The 27,879-nt window shown below is 39.9% G+C and overlaps 1 protein-coding gene across 2 annotated transcripts in view; it reads left to right on the top strand.

Moving 5' to 3' along the window:
* Positions 1 to 27,879, top strand: part of LOC130913652 (mitochondrial import receptor subunit TOM70-like) — a 78,784-nt gene that overhangs the window by 42,039 nt on the left and 8,866 nt on the right. For both annotated transcript variants that reach the window (XM_057832428.1, XM_057832429.1), the window contains 7 exons: positions 5,222 to 5,356; positions 14,051 to 14,158; positions 14,229 to 14,351; positions 14,418 to 14,515; positions 20,527 to 20,667; positions 21,693 to 21,819; positions 26,467 to 26,535. In XM_057832428.1, coding sequence (XP_057688411.1) covers positions 5,222 to 5,356; positions 14,051 to 14,158; positions 14,229 to 14,351; positions 14,418 to 14,515; positions 20,527 to 20,667; positions 21,693 to 21,819; positions 26,467 to 26,472 — 738 coding nt within the window. In that variant the 3' untranslated portion in view covers positions 26,473 to 26,535. The remainder of the gene's footprint in view (positions 1 to 5,221; positions 5,357 to 14,050; positions 14,159 to 14,228; positions 14,352 to 14,417; positions 14,516 to 20,526; positions 20,668 to 21,692; positions 21,820 to 26,466; positions 26,536 to 27,879) is intronic.

Below are 27,879 nucleotides of genomic sequence, written 5' to 3'. Positions count from 1 at the left end.
CAGTAAATATCCCTGGTGAATGGGAACCTTTTGAAACTCTAAAAGGGCGCATACACCTCTCCCTCATACAGAATGATTTTTCTGCAGCCGTTTGGCTGGCGTGATGCAAATAATAAACGTATTAATCCGCAAAATCAGCTGAATCCTTCGTCCTCATACACAACAATACATTGTATAGTGAAGAGGACGTCTTCTACCGTACGCGTCACAGCGCCCTCCTCCTCAATGCAAGACCGAACCCGGAAGTCACTCATTTTCATGGCGCTGATTCAAAAAACTAAATAAATATAGCGATCGCTTCCACACACATCCAAGCGCTCCATATCATTCAGGGGCATAAAATACCGCGTGTATTATGATATAAACATGCTTTTTCGTGTCATATGCACTTTAAGGATGGTGGCATGTACAGGGTTGGGAGTGAGCTGGGTTGCCGTCAGCTTTCACTATCGATGCCCTGATTACCGTAAATTCGGCACTACAGAGCGCACCTAGAGCTTCACTATCCAAAATTTGAGAAAAAAAAATGCACTATGTTATAAGCCGCAGGTGTCTGTGTTTTAATATGAGGTTTTCTATGTAGAAATACGGTTCACTGAAAGATTTCAATAACCAAAAATCTGTTATTCAAATTAAATCATGTCAAGTGGCATCCTTCTCCTTAATATGCTATGTTCTTGTCATTCATATACAGCCAACTGGTGTCACAAGTCGTACTGTTTTTGTCCATACTGTTTTTTTTTTTTTTTTTATATAGCCAGCCTGAAACCACAAAAGGCAAGGCAAATTTATTTATATCGCACAATTCAACACAAGGCAATTCAAAGTGCTTTACATCACATGAAGATCATAAAAATCACATTTACACTGCCTGTTACACAAAAAAGCATGTTTATTTCATAATACACGCGGTATTTTATGCTCCTGAATGGGGATGTTCCGATCCAGGTTTTTGCACTTCCGATCCGATACTGATACTGGCCAATACCAATACCGGCCAATCTGAGCACGTATTAAAGTTATTTTGCCTCCTTACGTAGTTGTCAGACCAGGGGTCGCGTTAACCGAATATTTTCCGTCATTGACCGGTTTTTTAAAACGGTGACGGAAAAAACTGAAGTCCATCAGTCATTTTGACAGGTTGTAATTCACACTCCAGACCACAGGGCGGCGAGTGAGCATATTAATTAGCTATTGTCTCTCTTGATGCATGACGTCGTTGGCCTTACTTGGAAAAATGTCAAGGCAACTGAGTGTCCGAAGTTTCTTCATAAAGCCCCAAAACGACGATGGTGTTGATAAAAGAGGTGAAAAAAGAGGGACTGATGCAGTGGAGGATGAAGGACAGCCTCTGCAGCAATCCCACTCGAGACATTTGATAATGCACAAGCGGGCACGCAATGGCGTACCGCACGCAGGCTATTTTTAGACCGTGACGTCGCATTGTAAACCGGAAGTAAAGCCGTAGTGGGACATTATAGACCCACCCTCGCATAGACCCAACGTAAAAAGTGCTACTTTTCTCCGGTAATCTTTCAAAAATCATGCATCGCGCATTGCATTTTGGAACTTGTAGAAACGACTCTCGACATTACGACACATGAAGGATGTTTTCTTCATACTTTTCCGGAACCAAAAACTAGGGAGGAAAAAATGTGAAGACCGAATCAACTTGCGCGGACTTTAACACCAGCTCGGCGAATCCATTCACGTTTCATATGCAGTAAACATTATGTTGGGTTGGCATGGTCTTTCAGAGGTCAAAGAGGTAAGCCATTTTTATATTTTTAACTTATTTTTAGCGTAACGTTGTGCCGTACTGCTTCTGAAAAGAATTACAATGGTATTTGACTGCCACTGTTACCGTTTCTGTTATATATATAAAAAAAACAACTTTAGTAAATGGGAAGTGTAAATAAATTATAGGATTAAGATAGGTTATCAATGAAAAAAATACAAGTGTTCGTTGGCCGTCACTGAGTAGCATTTGCGATCGCTACACAAAGCTAACTAAATTACCCCCAAGAACGGTAAGAGACGTAGGACAACCAGAGGATATATAAGAAAGACAGGGCTGATGGTAAAGGATAGCTTGTTGAAACAGGAGAATGTCATTCTCAGTCGCGTCGATAAAAAAGCTAAAGCTATACTTAGGTCGGCTCGTAGCCTACCTACTGGGGCCACGGTCAGCTGTTTTTGTCACTGCGGAGAAAAAGTTACATATTCATCTGCTTGATGTGGGATGGCACGGTGTGGATTCTCTGTTAAGCTTGTTCGGACAGAATATTAATTAAAAATGAATGAAAACTAAATACTCGTGAATATGTCATTATTAAAAATTTAAGTGACGGGTAAAAATAGATTATGACCGGATTTTTATGACCCTGTCAGTCAAAATGACAGACAACGAAAAAGTCTAGCGCAACCTCTGTGTCAGACTCATGTTGAAAATGGTTTTAGTACTCTTGATAACAACTACCCAGCTGAATTAGGCGAGTTTGAATAACACACAATGGTTGGTAACAAGAAACTGACCTTTTTATTCAGTGATAAACACAAAACATAATAAATAACAAACAGAAATGGCATATTCAGTCAGTAAAACGTGCAAATAATATTGTAAACGGTCTTAAGAAAGCAAAACACACAAACAACCTCAGTGGAAAATAAACAATTAACTCAGCATCAGTTCTCTGCTCTTGAACAACTGTAACAAGGCTTTAAAAAAATCAGTGCAAATAATACCATTTTAAACCAAAAATGGCTTCTACTCTCCAATCTTCTCCACACTTTGTTGCTCCATCTCCATCTATTCTACACATTCCCTTCAGCTGTTTGCCCTGGATGCAGTCCCAGCATGATGGGGACAAAGACAAGCATTTCAAGATGCTCAGGTGACAGCTGACATTTTTACCGATTAACTTTAAACTTACATTGCAGTCATAATGTAGGAGATGCCACGGAGGTAAATTGGGAGACGGTAATGCTAGTGTGCTGAAGGTGTGCCTTAAAATGCGGACCGGATTTTAGGGAAACCAAAGCAAAAAACTGGAATGTATTATGTAAATCGGTGCGCTGGGAAACCCGGACCGGAATTCACAAAAAAACTGTATCGGTGGTCTAGATCGGAATATATCCGTGTCGGCCGACCCGATACCGATGCGCATTTTTTTGCGCATATCGGCAGTCCATCCGAGCCAAATATCGGATCGGGACAACCCTAGTCCTGAATGAAATGGACCGCTTGGATGTATGTGGAAGCGATCGCTATATTTATTTAGTTTTTTGAATCCCGCGCCACGAAAATGAGTGACTTCTGGCAACAGTCTCGAGTTGAGAAAGAGGGCGCTGTGACGTGTACGGTAGAAGGAGTCCTCTTCACTATACAGCCGTACTGTTGTATGGGAAGGACTAAGGATTCGGCTGATTTTGCGGATTAATACGTTTATTTTTCGCATCACGCCAGCCAAACGGCTGCAGAAAACTCTTGCTGTATGAGAGAGAAACGTGTGCGCCTTTTTGGGGTTTCAAAAGGTTCCCATTTATCGGTGGATATTGAGGAAGTGAGTAAACATCGTTTTCTGTATTATGTCAAATACTGGGATCATTTTAATATGTAGGTGGCTTGCATTTTATCGGTTAGGCTATAGTCTACTCGGCTTACTGCCCTCTTTATGTTCCCGGTGTTCTGTCAAATTTTCCGACCGATCAGAAATTGCAACTTTGTGTTAAAAATAGCCGCGAATACAGCGATTACAAAGTAAACACTACAAACTTTCTTTAAATAAAGGACTACTTATGTTTGATCATTGATAGGCATGTAAAAAGCTCTCCTCATGCACATTAGCTGCACGTTAGCTGCACAACAACTGCAGCCACCCTCCTCCGGGGAACGAGCTGTAAATTGCTCTCCGCCGGGCGGTTGGCCGATCAGCGTTGACGATCGACATGCCAGTCGTCATGTCAAATGTTCCGGGCTAGTTATGTGTGATTTTCCACTTTGAAGACTTTGAAACATCACTCGGTTTGGGTTAGCATGTCTGCTAGCTGTCACGCCTCCCATTGTTTACATTCTCCAAAGCCAGGGAAGGGAAATGACAGAAGCACGATTTAGGTGTCATAAAATATCGTTCGGGAGGTGCGACGGTAAAGGTGAAGTCGACAGTTTTGACCATTATGGAGTAATTTTGCCATGTCGTCCTGAATAAGTGCATTTTTATTATTTCATATTCATTTAGCACAAGACTGTTATTTGTAAAGACCACGCCATTTATTTAGCAATTGGGAAAAAATACTTGGATAAAAAGAATATCCTGTAAAAATATTGAAGTAGAAACAATGACATTTTGCTACTCTCTTCGTCACATTTTCCTTTCTGAAAAATTCCTCTTCTATGGACTGAATTCTAAATCAGATGAAACCATGACCCCGCCGACGTCATCCTCCTGTTGTGGACGCTAGAGCCCTTTAATGGTAGGCGTGGCTAAACGGCGGATTAAAAGATTTAATTCCTCGTCATTTGCACTTTGCCAAATGGTTGTGTATATAGTCGAATCGTCTCAAAATGATTCTAATTCACATAATATTGCTATTTAAACTTTTTTTACTGTCGTAGGCGCTTTAAAATCTCCATAGTAACTCGGAGTTAAAGGCTGTAAGTGCTAGCGCTACCATGGCAGCTTCGTTGTAACATAATGTGGATGTCCTTTCTTTTTAAATCTCTAAAACTACTCATGGCTAGCCTTAACTTGTTCTTATGTCGTGGTAGAAATCATTAGTCCTCTTTAGCAATAAAATCCGATAGTGCCTCACGAACACAGCAAGTGGCTCGCTAGTATAGCAACTTCGTCTAAGCAAAATGTGGCTGTTTATTAATAACAAAAAAAAAGTTAGCCTTAAATTCTTCTTCTGTATTATCATAAAACATGTTGTCAGCCTATACTGGTGATTAGCTCGTCTTCTCACAAACGATGCCGCGGGAATGCTAGCACTATTACGCTTTGACAGTCCACGATAAACGCGGACTGCTACACTTTATAACTCAAGAGTGTTGTTATATAATGGCACACTTCTGCTAGTAGGCAGAGACACTAAATCTACCCAAAGCCCCAAGATCTAAGCATGGTGGCCTACCAGCCTGATAAAGCACTGGGGAAAATCCTATTTAAAATGCTTCCTTATATACCTGCTCATTCATTTTCTTCTCCATGGTTGTCCGCAGCTGCGTGCCAACGCCCTCATCAAGCGTGGGAGCCTGTACAACCAGACTCACGAACGCTTGCTTTCCAGAAAGCACTTCAACATGGCAGCAGAGATCGACGCATGCAATCCCGATGTGTACCATCACAGGGGGCAGGTAGGAGTAACGATAGGGTGTCCATATTTTGATTTCCAAAGAAAAGGACACTCGGCCCGGCCTTGAGATACTTGAATTTTACTCGAAGATCACTCAAAGATGGCCTGTATAACTTTATTATATTTAAATTGTGCCTCTTCCGTCTGGATAGAAAAATTCAGTTTTATGAAAAAAAATGTATGGCAGAAAACACAGACAAGACTGAAAAAGCAGTTTCTGCTCTTGCACTCCTCTTTAAAAGAAACTGCTGTATTTTAAGCCAAAACAACTGTTGTTTGATAAAACAATGTCTATATGCTGCCATAACAGATTCATGGCGCATTAAGCCCCCGAACTATTTTTAAAGGGTATGAAAACGCAAAGGGGGGTGTGAGACATCAATCGAACCATTATGTGCCAAGATAACAAATATTTATAAAGTTAACAAAAAAATCAATCACATTAATGAGCAATTATCAAAAATAGATCGAAAATGACAAACATTTCCGAAAGTGTTCCGGAAACAGCCGAATGGGGCGGAGACTCCATAACAAGGAAACAAAAGGTCGAGGCAGGTGCCATCGTTGTTTATCGACGAGAGAGTTGCGTTCCTGTTCTATCAAAAAAATCGCTAAAATGGTTCAAACCTGTCATGCTATGTGGTTTACAAATAGCCATTTGTCGCAATGTAGTACCCATGAGTTCCCGAACGCGAGAAAAAGAGCTGGACTACGCAGACAATGAGTAAAGTTCGTCAGTGCTAAGAGGGCTAATTTTGAAATTTTACAGGGAAACGGGAACCTGACGAGCCAGAAGATGTGCCTACAACCTCAAAGAAAACAAAATGTATGCTACTTCCCAATCACTTAAGACCCACGAACTGCGAAGGAGGAAATTCGTGACCCGTATGTGAATAAATCGAGTGATTCGAGCATGTCTGTGGAACAGGAATATCAGCTTGTAGAGATCGCAAATCACGGCGACTTAAATGTACATTTGAGACCACAACTCTACCGAAGTTCTGGATTAAAGTCATTTCGGAATATCCTGACATCGCTAGGAGCGCGCTGAAAACTGTGCTACAATTTCCAACATCTTGTATTTGTGATGCTAGCTAGCTTCTCTCAGTCTCCCATCTCGGGACCATCTCGTCTCAACGAAACAAACTCAGCCCTCCCACTGATTCAGCGGGTGAGTTGTATTTTTTCCCCGCACTTAACACGACGGGGTTAAAAACAAATGCTATTTTATATTTGCTGTATTTTTCTGCCGCACATTGCCAGTGTTCTGACAAAGTTGGCATGCGCGTAACGTTAAAAAGGACCGCAAATGCAGCGATTCCTAAGTACACACTACAAACTTTCTTTAAAGAAAGAAATATTAACTTACGTTTGCCATGTTTGGCGCACACAACAACTGCACGTAGCCCTCTCACTTAACGACTTCGCCGTGTCGTTAAGCGTTAATTTACGCCATTTCCGTGTTGCACATGTATGTGATGTAAATATTTTTTTAGCACCATTGGATAACATTGAGAGTCCAACTGAATGTAAAAGAGGGACACCGGTCCGTGAAAAAAACACCCAAATCACACCGGTCCGTGGTGCAAAAAAGGTTGGGGACCCCTGCTCTAATCCCATTCATATTTGTCGGTTGGCAGAGTGAAACCGATGATAGCATATTAAATGATAATTATTCTATACATTATTTTGCGGTCACTGTGTATCAGCTTCACAAAAAGAAATGCAAAACATACCATTTGGTGTTTCCCACTCGAACTGTTGTCGGGGTTTCATCAGTGTGATTGCTCCCCTCACTGATCCTTTCATTAGGCTGCATTGGCTATCGTTTGGGCTCAAATTGGTAACCCAAAACACCAAAGAAAGGTTCATAACTCTCCTCTTCACCATTAGAAGAATGTTCGTTACGTCGGATTCGTCACTGCAACTAGAAACGTAATTGTCCGCCATCATCGCCGCCATTCAGTACTAAAGCACTGAGCCGGTTGTTTCCTTGTTTTGATGTCACGCACACAATCTGCCAGATTTCCGGGATTTCGGGGGCGGGTCTTTTTAGCTTGAAATTGACCCAAATTTCTCTCATTTTCTTGGTGTTGCGATGTGTGTAATTACACGAAGTGACATGATATGAATCCAAAAGGCATTCGTTTATGGATAAATGATGGAATATTAGCTTTTCCCCAGGTGTTGACATACACTTTAATCTGCCCGTTTTACCCCGGAAACCCCCGTTTACAGACGTCGCGCAACAGTTTTTGTTTCAACCCAGCCATGAAAACATGGTAAGTACATTATTCAAAATGTCATTTTTAGCTTAGAATCATTCATTGATGTCTAATATTTTATTTACTCGCATATTTTAAACCTTTAAAGAAATTACATCACAATGAAAAAAATGGCGTCTGTATAAAAGTCATGGATATCGAAATCATAATGTGATTTTCTGTTTTTTTTTTTTTTTTTTCCCACATTCTGTCTCTCTTGAGGTTTACCCATGTTGACAATTACAGGCCTCTGTAATCTTTTCAAGTAGGAGAACTTGCACAATTGGTGGTTGACTAAATACTTATTTGCCCCACTGTACTAGATGGAAATATTTGTATTACTCAACAGGCTTTATTCTTACTAAAAAAATAATCAAACAATAAAAACGCAAAAAAAAAAAAAAAAAAAAGATATACCGTATTTTTCGGACTATAAGTCGTGTTTTTTTCATATTTTGGTTGGGGGTGCGACTTATACTCAGGAGCGACTTATGTGTGAAATTATTAACACATTATGATATATTTTCACATGTTATTTTGGTGTTTTGGACTGATGTTTTTGTAAACTTGTTAGCATGCTATAGTTATCTGAATAACTCTTAATAGCTATGGCCACGTTCGCGTTCTGCCTTTGGCAATGTATGTTCAATTGTATTATTGACTTTTTTTATATTGAAATGGATGCATTTAGTTTGTGGCGCTTTCACGCCCACGTGGGAGCGCACTCGCACTTGTTTATGTGAAGAAGAGCGTTCGCACGCCAGAAGAAGACAGACAGCTACGTAGCTCTGAGTGAGTGAGTTAGCGAGAGAGAAAGACTGCTGCGAACCTACGTTCATTGTTTATGCTTTTAAAATATCTCTGCAGAGGCAATGCCTGCGTGTATCATCTTTTCTGTTGTTGTTGTGTGTTTTCCACCCGCAATCGGACACTTAGAGCCAGTTGTGTGGTTGTTTGAACGGTGTGCTAATGCTAGCGAATGCATGCTAACCTGTTACGTTATTGCTGTAATAGTACCTAATAATCATTTATTTACGTTGATGCGAACCTGTTTGCTGTCGAGGACCAAATTGATTCAGCAAATTATGCGGACGTCCAGCATTGTCTTTTTGGAGTTCGCTGTATATAGCCAGGACCGAGCGGTAGCGTCCTGGTGAGGACAGTATATTCGCATTTTGTTGTTCATGCACTGTACACTGTACATTTATTCAGCATGTTGTTCTCTATTGTATTTTTATATTAAATTGCCTTTCAAGATGACATATCTGTTCTATGTGTTGGATTTTATCAAGTAAATTTCCCCCAAAATTGCGACTTATACTCCGGTGCGACTTATATGTTTTTTTTCTCTTTGTTGGGCGTTTTATGGCTTGTGCGACTTATACTCAGGTGCGACTTGTAGTCCGAAAAATACTGTAATGCAGACCCATGGAAATGTCGTCCAGTCAATACACACACACAATAGGCTATGTATAAATTGATAGTACTGTTAGGAATCTATAAGAGAATGGTTAAAAAATCTGCCAAACGATTCCATGGAATTGATACATGTGGAACCGGTTCTTATAACCGGTTCTCGATTCCCATCCATAAATATAATACTAACATTCAACAGGATACATGAACGCAGAACAAGTAATACGTAATAAGACTAATACAATATACTGCATCTCTGGACACATATAAGCCAATATAGACCAGACAAATGATCGACATTAAAGTGTATGTCAACACCTGGGGAAATGGTAATATTCCATCATTTATCCATAAATGAATGCCTTTTGGATTCATATCATGTCACTTCGTGTAATTACACACATCGCAACACCAAGAAAATCAGAGAAATTTGGGTCAATTTCAAGCTAAAAAGACCCACCCCCGAGATCCCGGAAATCTGGCAGATTGTGGGCGTGACATCAGAACAAGGAAACAACCGGCTAAGTACTTCAGTGCTGAATGGCGGCGATGATGGCGGATAATTACGTTTCTAGTTGCAGCGACGAATCCGACGTAACGAACATTCTTCTAATGGTGAAGAGGAGAGTTATGAACCTTTCTTTGGTGTTTTGGGTTATTAATTTGATCCCAAACGAAAGCCAATGCAGCCTAATGAAAGGATCATTGAGGGGAGCAATCACACTGATGAAACCCCGACAACAGTTCGTGTGGGAAACACCAAATGGTATGTTTTGCATTTCTTTTTGTGAAGCTGATACACAGTGACCGCAAAATAATGTATAGAATAATTACCATATAATATGCTATCATCGGTTTCGCTCTGCCAACTGACACAAATATGAATGGGATTAGAGCAGGGGTCCCCAACCTTTTTTGCACCACGGACCGGTGTTATTTGGGTCTTTTTTTCACGGACCGGTGTCCCACTTTTATATTCAGTTGGACTCTCAATGTTATCCAATTGTGCTAAAAAACTATTTACATCACAAACATACATGTGCAACACGGAAATGGCGTAAATTAACGCTTAACGACACGGCGAAGTCGTTAAGTGAGAGGGCTACGTGCAGTTGTTGTGTGCGCCAAACATGGCAAACGCAAGTTAATATTCCTTTCTTTGAAGAAATTTGTAGTGTGTACTTAGAAATCGCTGCATTCGCGGTCCTTTTTAACGTTACGCGCATGCCAACTTTGTCAGAACACCGGCAATGTGCGGCAGAAAAATACAGCAAATATAAAATAGCATTTGTTTTTAGCCCCGTCGTGTTAAGTGCATGGAAAAAATACAACTCACCCGCTGAATCAGTAGGAGGGCTGAGTTTGTTTCGTTGAGACGAGATGGGAGAGTGAGAGAAGCTAGCATCAAGCTAGCGATGTTGGAAATTGTTGCACAGTTTTCAGCACGCTCCAAGCGATGTCGGGATATTCCGAAATGACTTTAATCCACAACTTCGGTAGAGTTGTTGTCTCAAATGTACGCTTAAGTCGCCGTAATTTGCGATCTCTACAAACTGATATTCCTGTTCCACAGACATGCTCGAATCACTCGATTTATTCACATACGGGTCACAAATTCACTCCTTCGCAGTTCGTGGGTCTATAGTGATAGGGAAGTAGCATAAATTTTGTTTTCTTTGAAGTTGTAGGCACATCTTCTGGCTCTTCAGGTTCCCGTTTCCCAGTAAAATTGTAAAATTAGCCCTCTTAGCACTGACCAACTTTACTCATTGTCTGTGTAGTCCAGCTCGTTTTCTTGCGTTCGGGAACTCATGGGTACTACATTGCGACAAATGGCTATTTGTAAACCACATAGCATGACAGGTTTGAACCATTTTAGCTATTTTTTGATAGAAAAGGAACGCAACTCTCTCGTCGATAAACAACGATGGCACCTGCCTCGACCTTTTGTTTCCTTGTTATGACGTCTCCGCCCCATTCGGCTGTTTCCGTAACACTTTCGGAAATGTTCGTCATTTTCGATCTATTTTCGATAATTGCTCATTAATGTGATTGATTTTTTTGTTAACTTTATAAATATTTGTTATCTTGGCACATAACGGTTCTATTGATGTCTCACACCCCCTTTGCGTTTTCATACCCTTTAAGAGATAAACTTGAAAGGTGTATGGAGCACTATGAACTAGTGCTGTCAAAATTATCCAGTTAACGGGCGGTAATTAAAGTTTTTAATTAATCACGTTAAAATATTTGACGCATTTAACGCATGCGCGGAATGACCTGCTCATGAATTGCCTCAAACGCAATACAATGACGGTGTTTTTTGCGAGAGCTAAGAGGCAAAAAAACAAAAAACAAAAGGCGAGTGGACGCAGGCATTCATTGGACCGCGCCGTTTATTGGCATAAGCTTGGGCAACTCCTTCACAATAAACATAAGTATCATTTAGGGAAAGCACAACAAAAGTAATATTCCCATCTCTCGAAAAAATTGTTCACAAAAAGAAAAGCGCTTCAATCTGTATTAATGAGGCCCTATTCTCACACAGTTAAACAAAAATGCAAAGAGAACTGGCATTCCCAATCAAAATAGCTATGCAAAATACTCATAAACCTTACTCAGACTTTGGTCAAACTCTATTCAAACATTTCGTTTAGCTCAACAAATACACTGGATGGCAATGTTTTTTCACAATATACAAACTATCAGAGGTCTTGTTCGTTGTGAAGCCAGCACTCAAATGAACGTGAATCACAATAGACCCAGTCTAAAAAAAAAAAAACGGCTACAACGTCAGTCAGGGAAAAAACAAACACATTGGCTCACTATTGACACCTTGTGGTGTATTTCAATCAGTACCTTACGTAGTTAAAGGGGATGTAGTGCCCTGGGAAAATTTTGATATTCCATCATTTATCCATAAACGCATGCCTTTTGTATTCATATCATGCCACTTCGTGTAATTACACACAAGAAAATGAGAGAAATTTGGCTCGATTGTCAAGCTAAAGCGACCGGCGCCCGAGATCTGGCAGATTGTGTACGTGACGTCACGACAAGTGAAGAGAGTGCCACCGGCCACTAGGGGGGCAGCGCCTGTCTGCATCAATATAATTCCTTCTAGTGTGGGGAGAATTAGGGGTGTTTTGAGCTGTTTATGCTGATGCATTGTGTTCGTCCTGCACATATTCCAGGTTCCTTCATGAAGAAACACCCCTCGTTGTCAATAAAAGAGAATTCAGAATTGACAGTGAGGGCTGTTTCTTCAACAAGAAAAAGGCTCAGTGCTTTAATACTGAATGGCAGCGATGATGGGAGACAATTTCGTTTCTAGTTTCAGCGACGAATCCGACGTAGAAGGACGTAACGAATGTTCATCTAATGGTGACGAGGAGAGTTACAAAGCTTTAATCGGTGCCAATTTGAGCCCAAACGAACGCCAATGCAGCGTAATTAAACGGTCATTGAGGGGAGCAATGACACTGATGAAACATCGGCAGCAGATCATGTGGGAAACACCAATGATTTGTTTTGCATTTCTTTTTGTGAAGCTGATACACCGTGACTGCAAAATAAAGGAATGCATAGAATAATTATCATATATTGCGCTATCATAGCTTTTCGCTCTGCCAACAGACACAAATATGAACGGGATCAGAAGATTTGTTCTATATATTTTACGAACGATAATTTATACATGTGTCGAGTCCTGTATCCAATGCGTGACTTTTTTTTTTTTAATTATAAAAGAGTACTCACTCTGGCCATTTCGAGCTTGGCTGCTCCCTCCTTTGCTTAGCTTTAGCCTCCTTTACCAGTCATCTTTCTCTCTCTTGATATCTCGGGACATTTAGGTGGCTGTGCCTGTATGGTCGGCACCGCATCTCCTTTGAGCAGCAATCTTGTAGCAAAACCCGATTTCTCTTGTCCATAGTTCGAGAAGCTTTCAGTTGGAAAATGCGCACCACAGAAAAGCGTGCCGGAGGCTGTCGAGAAAATTAGCCCTTTTTGCACGGACGAACTTTACCCATTTTCTGTGTAGTCCAGCTTTTTTTTTCGCGTTCAGGAACTCATTTATCGGAATATAGTATCCATAACTATTTGTACACCACATAGCATAGCAGTTTTGAACCATTTTTGTGATGTTTTCGTTAAACAAACCCCAACGTTACTCTCTCTTCGTTAAAAAACAATGGCACCTGGCTCCGCCTCGACTGTCAATCACTTGTCGTGACGTCCCGCCCCATTCGGCTGTTTCCGGAACACTTTCGGGAATGTTTGTCATTTTCGATCTATTTTCGATAATTGCTCATTAATGTGATGGATTTTTTTGTTAACTTTATCAATATTTGTTATCTTGGGCATAACGGTTCTATTGATGTCTCACACCCCCTTTGCTGCTACATACCCTTTAATAAAGTTAATGCCATCTTGTGGATTTATTGTTAGAATAAACAAATACAGTACTTATGTACAGTGTGTTGAATGTATATATCCGTCTTGTGTCTTATCTTTCCATTCCAACAATAATTTACAAAAAAAATGGCATATTTTAGACATGGTTTGAATTGCAATTAATTGCGATTCATTTTTAAGCTGTGAGTAACTCGATTAAAAATTTTGATCGTTTGATAGCCCTACTATGAACGTCACAGAACTACTCCTTATTGTGGTCTCTAACTGCCTGATCTCCCGCCAAACCGTCAACCCAGTAGATGGCGGTAATGTCCCATGATGCAAGGCGTAAACTGGCAACAAAAAACAAGAAGAAGACTTACTCATTCTCCCGCTAATACTCGTAGGAGCCACGTCAACGCAGGCAAGTGCTGCCCCCCAGCGGCCGGAGGGATTCTCTTCAAATTGGTCCCGTGAAAAATCATAAAAACCGGATTTTTTCATGAATTTATAAAACCCGGCCAGACGGTTAAAATAGGATATCAAAAGAGGTCTAGTCTGAGCAAAAGTGGACGTTTGGGCTCCCAAAGGTGACATACTGCGGTTCTATTTACTCTCAGCTTAACATGGTGCTGTACCAGGCGGATGAAGCTGTAGAAGACTTTGACAAAAGCATCCTGCTCAGACCTGACTTTGCTCTCACCCAGGCGCAGAGGTCCTTCGCTCTGGTGAGTTTTAATGACCATCCATCACGTTTGTTGAATATTTTGGGTTAAAAGAGACAATTGTGGTCTTCAGTACAAACAAGCAAAGGCCGAGCTCTTCCCATCCAAGACACACGTTCAGAAAGCCATGGATGGATTCCAGGACGTTATCAAAAGGTTTCCCACTTGTGCAGAGGGCTACGCACTATACGCTCAGGTAGCAATGTGTATTCATTCTTACTGTGACAACTGAACTTTAACATTCTTTCGTTGTCTTTCCCAGGCTTTAACCGAGGAGGGACGCTTCAGCAAGGCAGACAAGATGTACGACAAGTGTATTGAAGTAGAACCAGACAACGCCAACCATTATGTTCACAAAGGGTAAGGGTGACGCTCTTAAGCAGTTGCCCCCTGGTGGATGAAAACTGTCATTGCATGTATTTGACTTTTCTATATACAGTGCCTTGCAAAAGTATTCGGCCCCCTTGAATCTTACAACCTTTCGCCACATTTCAGGCTTCAAACATAAAGATATGAAATTTAATTTTTTTGTCAAAAATCAACAACAAGTGGGACACAATCGTGAAGTGGAACAACATTTATTGGATAATTTAAACTTTTTCGACAAATAAAAAACTGAAAAGTGGGGCGTGCAATATTATTCGGCCCCTTTACTTTCAGTGCAGCAAACTCACTCCAGACGTTCAGTGAGGATCTCTGAATGATCCAATGTTGTCCTAAATTACCGATGATGATAAATAGAATCCACCTGTGTGTAATCAAGTCTCCGTATAAATGCACCTGCTCTGTGATAGTCTCAGGGTTCTGTTTAAAGTGCAGAGAGCATTATGAAAACCAAGGAACACACCAGGCAGGTCCGAGATACTGTTGTGGAGAAGTTTAAAGCCGGATTTCGATACAAAAAGATTTCCCAAGCTTTAAACATCTCAAGGAGCACTGTGCAAGCCATCATATTGAAATGGAAGGAGCATCAGACCACTGCAAATCTACCAAGACCCAGCCGTCCTTCCAAACATTCTTCTCGAACAGGGAAAAAACTGATCAGAGATGCAGCCAAGAGGCCCATGATCACTCTGGATGAACTGCAGAGATCTACAGCTGAGGTGGGAGAGTCTGTCCATAGGACAACAATCAGTCGTACACTGCACAAATCTGGCCTTTATGGAAGAGTGGCAAGAAGAAAGCCATTTCTCAAAGATATCCATAAAAAGTCTCGTTTAAAGTTTGGCACAAGCCACCTGGGAGACACACCAAACATGTGGAAGAAGGTGCTCTGGTCAGATGAAACCAAAATTGAACTTTTTGGCCACAATGCAAAACGATATGTTTGGCGTAAAAGCAACACAGCTCATCACCCTGAACACACCATCCCCAATTTCAAACAGGGTGGTGGCAGCATCATGGTTTGGGCCTCCTTTTATTCAGCAGGGACAGGGAAGATGGTTAAAATTGACAGGAAGATGGATGCAGCCAAATACAGGAACATTCTGGAAGAAAACCTGTTGGTATCTGCACAAGACCTGAGACTGGGACGGAGATTTATCTTCCAACAGGACAATGATCCAAAACATAAAGCCAAATCTACAATGGAATGGTTCAAAAATAAACATATCCAGGTGTTAGAATGGCCAAGTCAAAGTCCAGACCTGAATCCAATCGAGAATCTGTGGAAAGAGCTGAAGACTGCTGTTCACAAACACTCTCCATCCAACCTCACTGAGCTCAAGCTGTTTTGCAAGGAAGAATGGGCAAGAATGTCAGTCTCTCGATGTGCAAAACTGATAGAAACATACCCCAAGCGACTTGCTGCTGTAATTGGAGCAAAAGGTGGCGCTACAAAGTATTAACGCAAGGGGGCCGAATAATATTGCACGCCCCACTTTTCAGTTTTTTATTTGTTAAAAAAGTTTCAATTATCCAATAAATTTTGTTCCACTTCACAATTGTGTCCCACTTGTTGTTGATTCTTGACAAAAAAATTACAATTTTATATCTTTATGTTTGAAGCCTGAAATGTGGCGAAAGGTTGCAACGTTCAAGGGGGCCGAATACTTTTGCAAGGCACTGTATGTGTATGTGTAAATGGCGGAAAACACAGACAAGACTAAAAAAGCAGTTTCTGCTCTTGCACTCCTCTTTAAAAGAAACTGCAGTATTTTAAGACAAAACAAATGTTGTGTTTGATAGAACAATATGTGTATATGCTGCCATAGCAGATTCATGGCGCTTTAAGCCCGCGAACTATTTTAAATTGGTCCATTTTACCCTGAAAACCCCTGTTTGCACACATCACGCAACCGCTTTTGTTTCAACCTAGCCACAAAAAGAAGGTAAGTAATTATTGTTATTCAAAATGTCTGTCATTTTTAGCTCAGAATCATTAATTTATGTTTAATATTTAGTCCCAAAAAGAAAAATGACTTTAAAAAAAATGAAAGGAAAAAAAAAACACTTGGAAAAAAAACTTGCGTATTTTAAACTTTTAAACAAATTATATCACAATGAAAAATTTCGCGTCCGTAAAAAAGTCACGGATATCTACCTCATCACTATCACTAAATTGTATTTTTTGTTACTGTCGCATTTTTCCCGATATGTTAGATGATAAATAATCGATCCAAACAAAGAAAAATGGAAAAATGACATTTAAAAGGGTAACTATATGATAAAAAAAAAAAATCTCGACCACTCCGTGTTGTCTGCAATTTCTGCATCACGACCCATGTTATATCACCATGTTTCACCCATAAAATCTCCAAAAAATGCGGCTGTGGCCATTCACAGCTCTGTCTTGACACTCGTTGATACATGCTGCATGGAGTTTTTGGATCGAAACAGGGTAAATACGCGATAATATCTCTAAATAATAATATCTTAAAATCGTGGCGTCTTTAATTCTGCTCTCGCTTCCAGATAGGGTTTCGTTGTTTAAAAATTATATATATTTTTAAAAAATGCCCTCAAAATTTTTCTTCCCCCAGAAAATTGAGATTTTAAGCTTTCCAATGATGTATCCCACATGCAATTTTGAAAGTTGGCCAAATTGGGGGACCCAGAGCGGAACTTCAAGTCACCTGAGTGTTTTCCGCCAAATACTGTATAGAAATGTTGTAAAGCAAGAAAACAAAAAAAGATATTTTTAGAATGGGTCAAAATTATTTTTCGAACAGATCATGTGACTAGCACTTTAGACGGTCATTTGCTTTGCATATTATTAAAATAAATAAATAAATAAATAAATAAATAAATAGGGGAGGGCAATTTTATTTTTCAAATGATTTTTTCCTTTGATTGAATTTTTTTTTTTTGATTGAAGCAACTTTTTGGGGTAATTATTGACGTCCTACCCAGGGGTCGCGTTAACCGAATATTTTCCGTCGTTGAGCAGTTTTTTAAAACGGTGACGGAAAAAACTGAAGTCCGTCCATCATTTTGACAGGTTGCAATTCACACCCCAGACCACAGGGTGGCGAGTGAGCATATTAATTAGCTATTGTCTCTCTTAATGCATGACGTCATTGGCTTTTCTGTCAGAATATTGGAGGGGAGGCGGGCTGCAGCCAGACTCTCTTGGAATATTGTAGCGTCACCGGGGTCTGGCGGCGGCACCGTGATTGACACATCAATGCGAGGTTCTTATTGGTGTACCCGGTGTGCCAGCGCGTCATCCAATTGGTGGACTAGATTGCAGCCTGTGTATAGACCCCAATCACATGACGTCACAACTCCGCCCCCCTGACTGGAGCCGCCATATTGTGTGTCAGCTCGTTGTGTTTACACATTACCGCTACGTACATGCCTCCTATTACGGCGTGTTTTTCTGCTCGTTAACATTAATAATCAAAATGGTGAAGGCGTGTGTGGCGGTTGGTTGCAGTAACAGAGAAGATAGACTGAGAGACTTGAAGTTCCACCGTATTCTGAGAGACCGGAAGATGAGAGCGAGATGGACTGCTGTAATTCGACAAGAAATCTGGGCACCAAACAATCACAACAGACTATGTAGTAGTCAGTTTATATCTGGTAAGATGCATTTAATATATATTTAGAAGATTTTGGGCTGACAACCACAATTAAGATCATTGTGTGATGTTGGTGATTGGGGTCTATATAGTTGCCTCTTTTTCTTTGGCGGCGGAGTTGTTGTTTTGTTGGTGTTGGCGGTAAGCAGAGTAAAAAGAGGGAGAAAAATACCACGACTTCCGTGTCTAATTTTTCGCCCCAAGCAAGCGTTACAATATTAATTAAAAATGAATGAAAACTAAATACTTTTGAATATGTCATCATTATCATTTTAAAAATTTAAGTGACGGGTAAAAATAGATTATGACCAGATTTTTATGACCCTGTCAGTCAAAATGACAGACAACGAAAATGTCTAGCGCAACCCTACCCATAATATGGCCCAAACACAAAAGGGATTGCTCAAATCAAAACTTTTTTTTAATGAAAAATGAAGTGTTCAAATGCAAATTTTGGAGTTTCAAATATTTTTTTGCATTCAAAAACTTTTTTTTTTTCTATGATTGAAAATTTTCTTATTTTGATTGATTTTTCTTTTGAAAAAAAAAAAAAAAAAAAATTTGTAAGAAGCAACTAATTTTTTAATTCAATAATAAAGACAAAAATGTCCAAGCCAAAATGTGGCTCTAACACAAAACATTAATTAAAAAAATGCTCCAATCAAAAAAAATTGACTTAAATTAAAAAAAAAAAAAAAATTCAAATAAAAATAGCTTTTAAATGCATTTTTCTGAGTTTCAAATTTATTTTTGCATTCAAACTTTTTTTTTGATTGAAGTGACTTTTTTTATTGAAAATATATATTTTGATTGATGCAACTTTAAAAAATTTTTTTTTTGAATAATGAAGACACAACTATACCTCCCCCAGCTCCGTCCAGGAGATACAATTTTTGACTGAGGTAACGAGGCACCGTCTAACCGTTTGCATTACTCTAACACAGGTAATACAATCAATCAGGGAATAGTATCATTTCTCATATGTACTGTAGGATTGTTTGTATTACTCTAAAACTCTAACACATTCATTATAGTAAAGCATCTAACTATAGTTTAGGCAGACTTAACTCCATGCCCTTGGACACAGTAAAGTGAATCACCTTATCAGCCCTGTCGGCGCTTTTGAGGGGGAAATGAATAAGATGGTACCGTTTCTCGTAGGCACAGTCTAACAGTTTGCATTACTCTAACACACGTAATACAATCAATCAGGGAATAGTATAATTTCTCATTTGTACTGTAGGATTGTTTGTACTACTCTAAAACATCGAATAGAAAATAAATAGCACACCATAGTTTAATGAAGAGAAGCAGAATAGATGCACAACGCCATCTTATCACAGAAGCCCAAAGTGTGCGTCACGAGCAAGATTGACGCACCAACTCCTGCAATCCGTTCTCCCGGCTACTCCAAGGACAAAGAGCAGGGCGCTCTGTCCTAAACCAAGTAGGGTCTCGCCCAGCCAGGATAACAAAGTTGATAGCGGGCGCTTGGGACGTCAAGACCAGCGTCGGCCGCTGTGGCAACCACGTCCCAGCCACGCACAAATCTAACCGCCCAAAACCGGCCACAGAGGGATGATCCCAAGACAACACCCAGCCACACCTTCGGCCCGGCCCACTCCACGGCAGCTTTCAAAAAAGACTGGACACTGAGATAGCAAACGTTTTTGCTGCTCGGGATCATTGCTATGTAGCCGTTGTTTTGACGACCCTGGATCCAGAATTGTCCCTCCGTCGTATGTTTTTGACCTTGTTTTTTGACCATTGTCGACGAATAAATTGTCAACTTGTTTTCGGTGAGCCTTCTTCAAACTTTTGGATCATGGAGTTAGTACAAAGGGTTAACACAGGAAGGGAACGTGCGCAATATTTGCCCCCACCAGTCTCTTTGGGGGCGGCGTCAGCAGAGCGCCACTTCGTTCGGCTGTCTCCGTTTCCGCGGCTTGGCCCGGGTGGCCGAATTCCTTCAGCACGACACTGGCGGGTGTACCATATTCAATGGATGATGATCTTGGCGATAAGTATAGCTGTCCTTCCAGCAGCCTGATTTAGAATTCCCCTAAGGAATGATGGGAAACACAACTTATTATTATAAATATTCTTGTAAGTTAGATTTTTTTGCTGACACTGCGTCATCAACATGTTGTGCCCCCCTTTGCCCCAAAAGTCAAAATCCGCCTATGCCACACATGCACATAAGGAGACCTTATAATGCCAAGCAATATCACCTGAAAGGTGATTTTTTTTTTGCCTTCTCTTTTACTTTGTAACTTGAATGTGTGAAGTGTCAGCTGAAAAGATGTTATGGGACTTTTAAATTAATTCTCGATCCCTGTTTTACTGCAGATTATTACAGCTCCAGTGGAAACGAGGCATGGACTGGAGACGCTTGTGTGAGTTGGGCCTGGACCTCATCAAAGAAGCCATCGAAATCGACAACAAATGTGCCTTTGCTTACGAATCATTGGGACATGTCGAACATCCAAGGTGAGGACACAACTGACTTTCCTATATACAGGACTGTCTCAGATAATTAGAATATTGTGATAAAGTTCTTTACTTTCTGTAATGCAATTAAAAAAAACAAAAATGTCATACATTCTGGATTCATTACACATCAACTGAACTATTTCAAGCCTTTTATTATTTTAATATTGCTGAATTTGGCTTACAGCTTAAGAAACCTCAAAAATCCTATATCAAAAAATTAGAATACTTCCTCAGACCAAGTAAAAAAATAATTTTATAACAGCAAAACTAAATCAAACATTTGAAAATGTCCATTGATGCACTCAGTACTTGGTTGGGAATCCTTTTGCACGGATTACTGCATCAATCCGGCGTGGCATGGAGGCAATCAGCCTGTGGCATTGCTGAGGTGTTATTGATGCCCAGGATGCTTCGATAGCGGCCTTCAGCTCATTTGCATTTGTAGGTCTGGTGTCTTTCATCTTCTTCTTAACTATACCCCACAAATTCTCGATGGGGTTCAGGTCAGGGGAATTAGCAGGCCAATCAAGGACAGTGATGCCATGGTCAGTGCACCAGTTACTGGTGGTTTTGGCACTGTGGGCAGGTGCCAGATCATGCTGGAAAATGAAATCCTGATAGACTAATGTTTATCAGTACATTACAGAAAATAATGACCTATATCAGAATATGCTAATTTTTTGTGAAGGACTAGTATATGAAATAACATTAAAGCAATTAAAACAGTAGAAAGGTTGGTGATCTGTTTCCTTTCGAGTTTTGGAACTGGTAATATTTCAAAGTTACAATGTGGTCAATGTAAAAAGTTAATTTTTAGAGCAGATCTATTGTTGAGGATAGCCACTAGTGCACATTCATTTTCAAATGTTAACAGAATACAAATATAACAGCCATAACAGCCATGTTCATCCATAAACTGCCCGAACGGGTTGACTGTCTGATCCTAGCGCACATAAAATACAAGTTGTCTTATGACCCACGTTATTTTGACATGAAATAACTAAGCATAACTTCCTTTTCAGGTGTGATTACGGCAAGGCAATCGAAATGTCTGCCGAGGCTAAAACGGCTAATGACGTGGGTACCCATTACACAGAGCGCGAAGACGCGTACACCCACAGAGAGGTATTCAGGGAAGTAAGGGATCAGGTAACTCCTCCGCCATACTGAGGGATGGTTATTCTCCAACCGTCACTGTGTTAAGCTTTGCATCCATTTGTTCAAGCAAGGGAAAAAAAATCAGAGTTGTAATTCTAAAAAAAATAAGAGCCCTTCTGGAAATATATGGTGGAAAACTAAGCTTTCTCTGCTCCCAAAAATAGATTATTAAAGTCTTAATTCACCAAACCTCACCAGATATCCTCATTCACTTGAATTGATATCATTCAAATTTTGAGTAAAGGGAAGGCTTCCAAAAATGCTGGTGCAGAACATCTAGATCCATATCTTCTTCAATTACAGTGCCTTGCAAAAGTATTCGGCCCCCTTGAATCTTGCAACCTTTCGCCACATTTCAGGCTTCAAACATAAAGATATGAAATTTAATTTTTTTTGTCAAGAATCAACAACAAGTGGGACACAATCGTGAAGTGGAAGAAAATTTATTGGATAATTTAAACTTTTTTAACAAATAAAAAACTGAAAAGTGGGGCGTGCAATATTATTCGGCCCCTTTACTTTCAGTGCAGCAAACTCACTCCAGAAGTTCAGTGAGGATCTCTGAATGATCCAATGTTGTCCTAAATGACCGATGATGATAAATAGAATCCACCCGTGTGTAATCAAGTCTCCGTATAAATGCACCTGCTCTGTGATAGTGTCAGGGTTCTGTTTAAAGTGCAGAGAGCATTATGAAAACCAAGGAACACACCAGGCAGGTCCGAGATACTGTTGTGGAGAAGTTTAAAGCCGGATTTGGATACAAAAAGATTTCCCAAGCTTTAAACATCTCAAGGAGCACTGTGCAAGCCATCATATTGAAATGGAAGGAGCATCAGACCACTGCAAATCTACCAAGACCCGGCCGTCCTTCCAAACTTTCTTCTCAAACAAGGAGAAAACTGATCAGAGATGCAGCCAAGAGGCCCATGATCACTCTGGATGAACTGCAGAGATCTACAGCTGAGGTGGGAGAGTCTGTCCATAGGACAACAATCAGTCGTACACTGCACAAATCTGGCCTTTATGGAAGAGTGGTAAGAAGAAAGCCATTTCTCAAAGATATCCATAAAAAGTTTTGTTTAAAGTTTGCCACAAGCCACCTGGGAGACACACCAAACATGTGGAAGAAGGTGCTCTGGTCAGATGAAACCAAAATTGAACTTTTTGGCCACAATGCAAAACGATATGTTTGGCGTAAAAGCAACACAGCTCATTACCCTGAACACACCATCCCCACTGTCAAACATGGTGGTGGCAGCATCATGGTTTGGGCCTGCTTTTCTTCAGCAGGGACAGGGAAGATGGTTAAAATTGACGGGAAGATGGGTGCAGCCAAATACAGGAACATTCTGGAAGAAAACCTGTTGGTATCTGCACAAGACCTGAGACTGGGACAGAGATTTATCTTCCAACAGGACATTGATCCAAAACATAAAGCCAAATCTACAATGGAATGGTTGAAAAATAAACGTATCCAGGTGTTAGAATGGCCAAGTCAAAGTCCAGACCTGAATCCAATCGAGAATCTGTGGAAAGAGCTGAAGACTGCTGTTCACAAACACTCTCCATCCAACCTCACTGAGCTCGAGCTGTTTTGCAAGGAAGAATGGGCAAGAATGTCAGTCTCTCGATGTGCAAAACATACCCCAAGCGACTTGCAGCTGTAATTGGAGCAAAAGGTGGCGCTACAAAGTATTAACGCAAGGGGGCCGAATAATATTGCACGCCCCACTTTTCAGTTTTTTATTTGTTAAAAAAGTTTAAATTATCCAATAAATTTTGTTCCACTTCACGATTGTGTCCCACTTGTTGTTGATTCTTGACAAAAAATTAAAATTTTATATCTTTATGTTTGAAGCCAGAAATATGGCGAAAGGTTGCAAGGTTCAAGGGGGCCGAATACTTTTGCAAGGCACTGTAAGTGCTTATTTTATCAGTCCATATTTAGCTCATATTTTTAACCAAACCCTTAATTCTGGCATCATACCAACCTCTTGGAAAACTGCTACTGTTCTCCCGCTACATAAAAATGGTGACATCTCTGACCTCAATAATTACCGTTCAATATCCAAGCTTCCGTTTTTATATAAAATTCTTGAATTTTTGATCAATTCTCAACTACGTTCTTTTATTGACTCATCTAACATACTTCAACCGCAACAGTCTATTTTTCGCCCAGGTCACAGTACAATTACAGCTACAGTTTCTGTCTTAAATAACATTGTCTCCTTTCTTAATAACAACCAGTTCTGTGCTGCTCTTTTCATTGATCTTTCAAAAGCATTTGATACCGTTGATCATGAAATTCTTCTTCATAAACTGCAGGCCATTGGTTTAGATATTAATGCTCTCAAGTGGTTTAAGTCCTACCTTACAGACAGAATACAAACTGTTGCTGCTGACGGTGTTCAATCAAGTCCACTTACTATTAAAAATGGGGTGCTGCAGGGGTCTGTCCTTGGACCACTCCTTTTTACGTTATACATTAAAGGGTATGAAAACGCAAAGGGGGTGTGAGACATCAATAGACCCGTTATGTGCCAAGATAACAAATATTGATAAAGTTAACAAAAAAATCAATCACATTAATGAGCAATTATCGAAAATAGATAAAAAATGACGAACATTTCCGAAAGTGTTCCGGAAACAGCCGAATGGGGCGGAGACGTCATAACAAGGAAACAAAAGGTCGAGGCAGGTGCCATCGTTGTTTATCGACGAGAGAGTTGCGTTCCTGTTCTATCAAAAAATCGCTAAAATGGTTCAAACCTGTCATGCTATGTGGTTTACAAATAGCCATTTGTCGCAATGTAGTACCCATGAGTTCCCGAACACGAGAAAAAGAGCTGGACTACGCAGACAATGAGTAAAGTTCGTCAGTGCTAAGAGGGTTAATTTTGCAATTTTACAGGGAAAAACGGGAACCTGACGAGCCAAAAGATGTGCCTACAATCTCAAAGAAAACAAAATTTATGCTACTTCCCAATCACGAACTGCGAAGGAGTGAATTCGTGACCCGTATGTGAATAAATCGAGTGATTCGAGCATGTCTGTGGAACAGGAATATCAGCTTGTAGAGATCGCAAATCACCGTGACTTAAACGTACATTTGAGACAACAACTCTATCGAAGTTCTGGATTAAAGTCATTTCGGAATATCCCGACATCGCTTGGAGCGCGCTGAAAACTGTGCTACGATTTCCAACATCGCTAGCTTGATGCTAGCTTCTCTCACTCTCCCATCTCGTCTCAACGAAACCAACTCAGCCCTCCCACTGATTCAGCGGGTCAGTTGTATTTTTTTCCCTGCACTTAACACGACGGAGCTAAAAACAAATGCTATTTTATATTTGCTATATTTTTCTGCCGCACATTGCCGGTGTTCTGACAAAGTTGGCATGCACGTAACGTTAAAAAGGACCGCGAATGCAGCGATTCCTAAGTACACACTACAAACTTTCTTTAAAGAAAGGAATATTAACTTACGTTTGCCATGTTTGGCGCACACAACAACTGCACGTAGCCCTCTCACTTAATGACTTCGCCGTGTCGTTAAGCGTTAATTTACGCCATTTCCGTGTTGCACATGTATGTTTGAATTTGAATTTATTGTCATTGTCATTTGTCATCATCATCATCACATCAACATCATCATCATCAGCATTAAATCATGTAATAAGGGAAGAAAAGAAAGGAAGAAAAGAAAGATAAAAAATATTTGTTTTCTCCAAGAAGATGAAAAGAGACATGACAAAGGGAACGGAAAAAAAGCCAAAGCTTATCGGGACCCGTCCCCCTTCCACCAAGGTCGCACAAGCAACAGCTCATGATCAGTCTGTTTGTGATGGTAAATATTTTTTTAGCACCATTGGATAACATTGAGAGCCCAACTGAATATAAAAGAGGGACACCGGTCCGTGAAAAAAAGACCCAAATCACACCGGGGACCCCTGCTCTAATCCCATTCATATTTGTGTTGGTTGGCAGAGCGAAACCGTTGATAGGATATTAAATGATAATTATTCTATACATGACTTTATTTGCGGTCACGGTGTATAAGCTTCACAAAAAGAAATGCAAAACATGCCATTTGGTGTTTCCCACACGAAGTGTTGTCGGGGTTTCATCAGTGTGATTGCTCCCCTCAATGATCCTTTCATTAGGCTGCATTGGCTTTCGTTTGGGCTCAAATTGATAACCCAAAACACCAAAGAAAGGTTCATAACTCTCCTCTTCACCATTAGAAGAATGATCGTTACGTCGGATTCTTCGCTGCAACTAAAAACGTAATTGTCCGCCATCTTCGCCGCCATTCAGTTCTAAAGCACTGAGTCGGTTGTTTCCTTGTTTTGATGTCACGCACACAATCTGCCAGATTTCCGGGATCTCGGGGGCGGGTCTTTTTAGCTTGAAATTGACCCAAATTTCTCTGATTTTCTTGGTGTTGCAATGTGTGTAATTACACGAAGTGACATGATATGAATCCAAAAGGCATTCGTTTATGGATAAATGATGGAATATTAGCATTTCCCCAGGTGTTGACATACACTTTAATAATATTATTCTTCCTAATCAATGTTGTAATGTCCACTTTTTTGCTGATGATTGCTGATTTTCCTCCTGTTTCTTCCACAGCTCTAGCTCTGACTCATTTACAGACTGCTTTTGATTGTTTACAAAGATCTCTTCATAAGGCAAGGCAAGGCAAGGCAAATTTATTTATATAGCACAATTCAACACAAGGCAATTCAAAGTGCTTTACATCACATGAAGACCATAAAAATCACATTTAAATCAACACAACGTAAAAACCAAGACAAAAGATCGCATTTAATCACAGAATAAAAATAAATAAATAAAAATAAAATTAAAATAAAGCAAAAACTATTACTACTAATAATCATTGAAATCAGCAATGGAGATAAGCACAAGAGGAATAGAAGGCAGGTAGGTTGAAATATATAGACAGTTATGGATATGCAGTGCCAAACAAAAGCGTTTTTAGCCCTGATTTAAAGGAGCTAACAGTTTGAGCATACTTCAGATGTTCGGGTAACTTGTTCCAGAGGTGAGGGGCACAATTTAGTTTTAAATGCTGAAAAAAACAAATACATGGTTTTCTCCACTTCCACCATTACCGACAATGACCTACCCGGAATCAAATACCTAAATGGTACCCAAATTTCTCTCACTGATTCATACAAATACTTAGGAATTTGGATTGACAGTAATTTATCATTCAAAACTCATATTCATCATCTAATTCGTAAACTTAAATTCAAACTTAGCTTCCTGTATAGAATCAAAGGCTGTCTGTCAACCTCGAACCGAAAAACCATTGTGTTCTGTTCTTGATTATGGGGACATCCTGTACTGTCGTGCAGCTCCATCAACTCTTCGTCAGTTAAAGCCGGTCTATCACAGTGCACTAGATTTCATCACCAATGACAATTTCTGCACTCATCATTGTACCTTTTATCAAAACGTTGGTTGGTCTTCACTACAGTCAAGAAGAAATATTCACATCATGTTATTCATCTATGAGGCTTTTCTATGTAAACGTCCTTACTACCTCACATCTCTCCTGTCATTCAAATCCAGTAAATACAAAACACGATCAACTAACTACTTAACCCTAAACATTCCAGTCACACGCACTAATGTTGGCAGAACTGGCTTTAGCTATTATGCTACTCTTAAATGGAATGAATTGCAATCTACTCTTAAACTACAGTCAATCATTCAGCGCATTAAAACTATTTTTAATTTGCTTGTTTTATTTTCCCTGGAAACCCCCGTTTACAGACGTCGCGCAACCGCTTTTTTTTTTTCAACCCAGCTATAAAATGGTAAGTAATTATATTTCTTATTTAAAATGTCTGTCATTTTTAGCTTAGAATCATTAATTGATGTCTAAAATTTTGTTTAAAAAAAAAAAAAACGACTTTTAAAGTTTAAAATATGCGAGTGAATTATTTTTTTAAACAAATTACGTCACAATGGGAAAAAAATGCTGTTTGTAAATAAGTCACGGATATCTACCTCATA

Source organism: Corythoichthys intestinalis, chromosome 3 (genome assembly GCF_030265065.1).
Source record: "Corythoichthys intestinalis isolate RoL2023-P3 chromosome 3, ASM3026506v1, whole genome shotgun sequence".
In the NCBI taxonomy this organism is placed as follows: Eukaryota; Metazoa; Chordata; class Actinopteri; order Syngnathiformes; family Syngnathidae; genus Corythoichthys; species Corythoichthys intestinalis.
The sequence above is the reverse complement of the archived record's forward strand: the minus strand, read 5'-3'. Positions and strand labels throughout refer to the sequence as shown.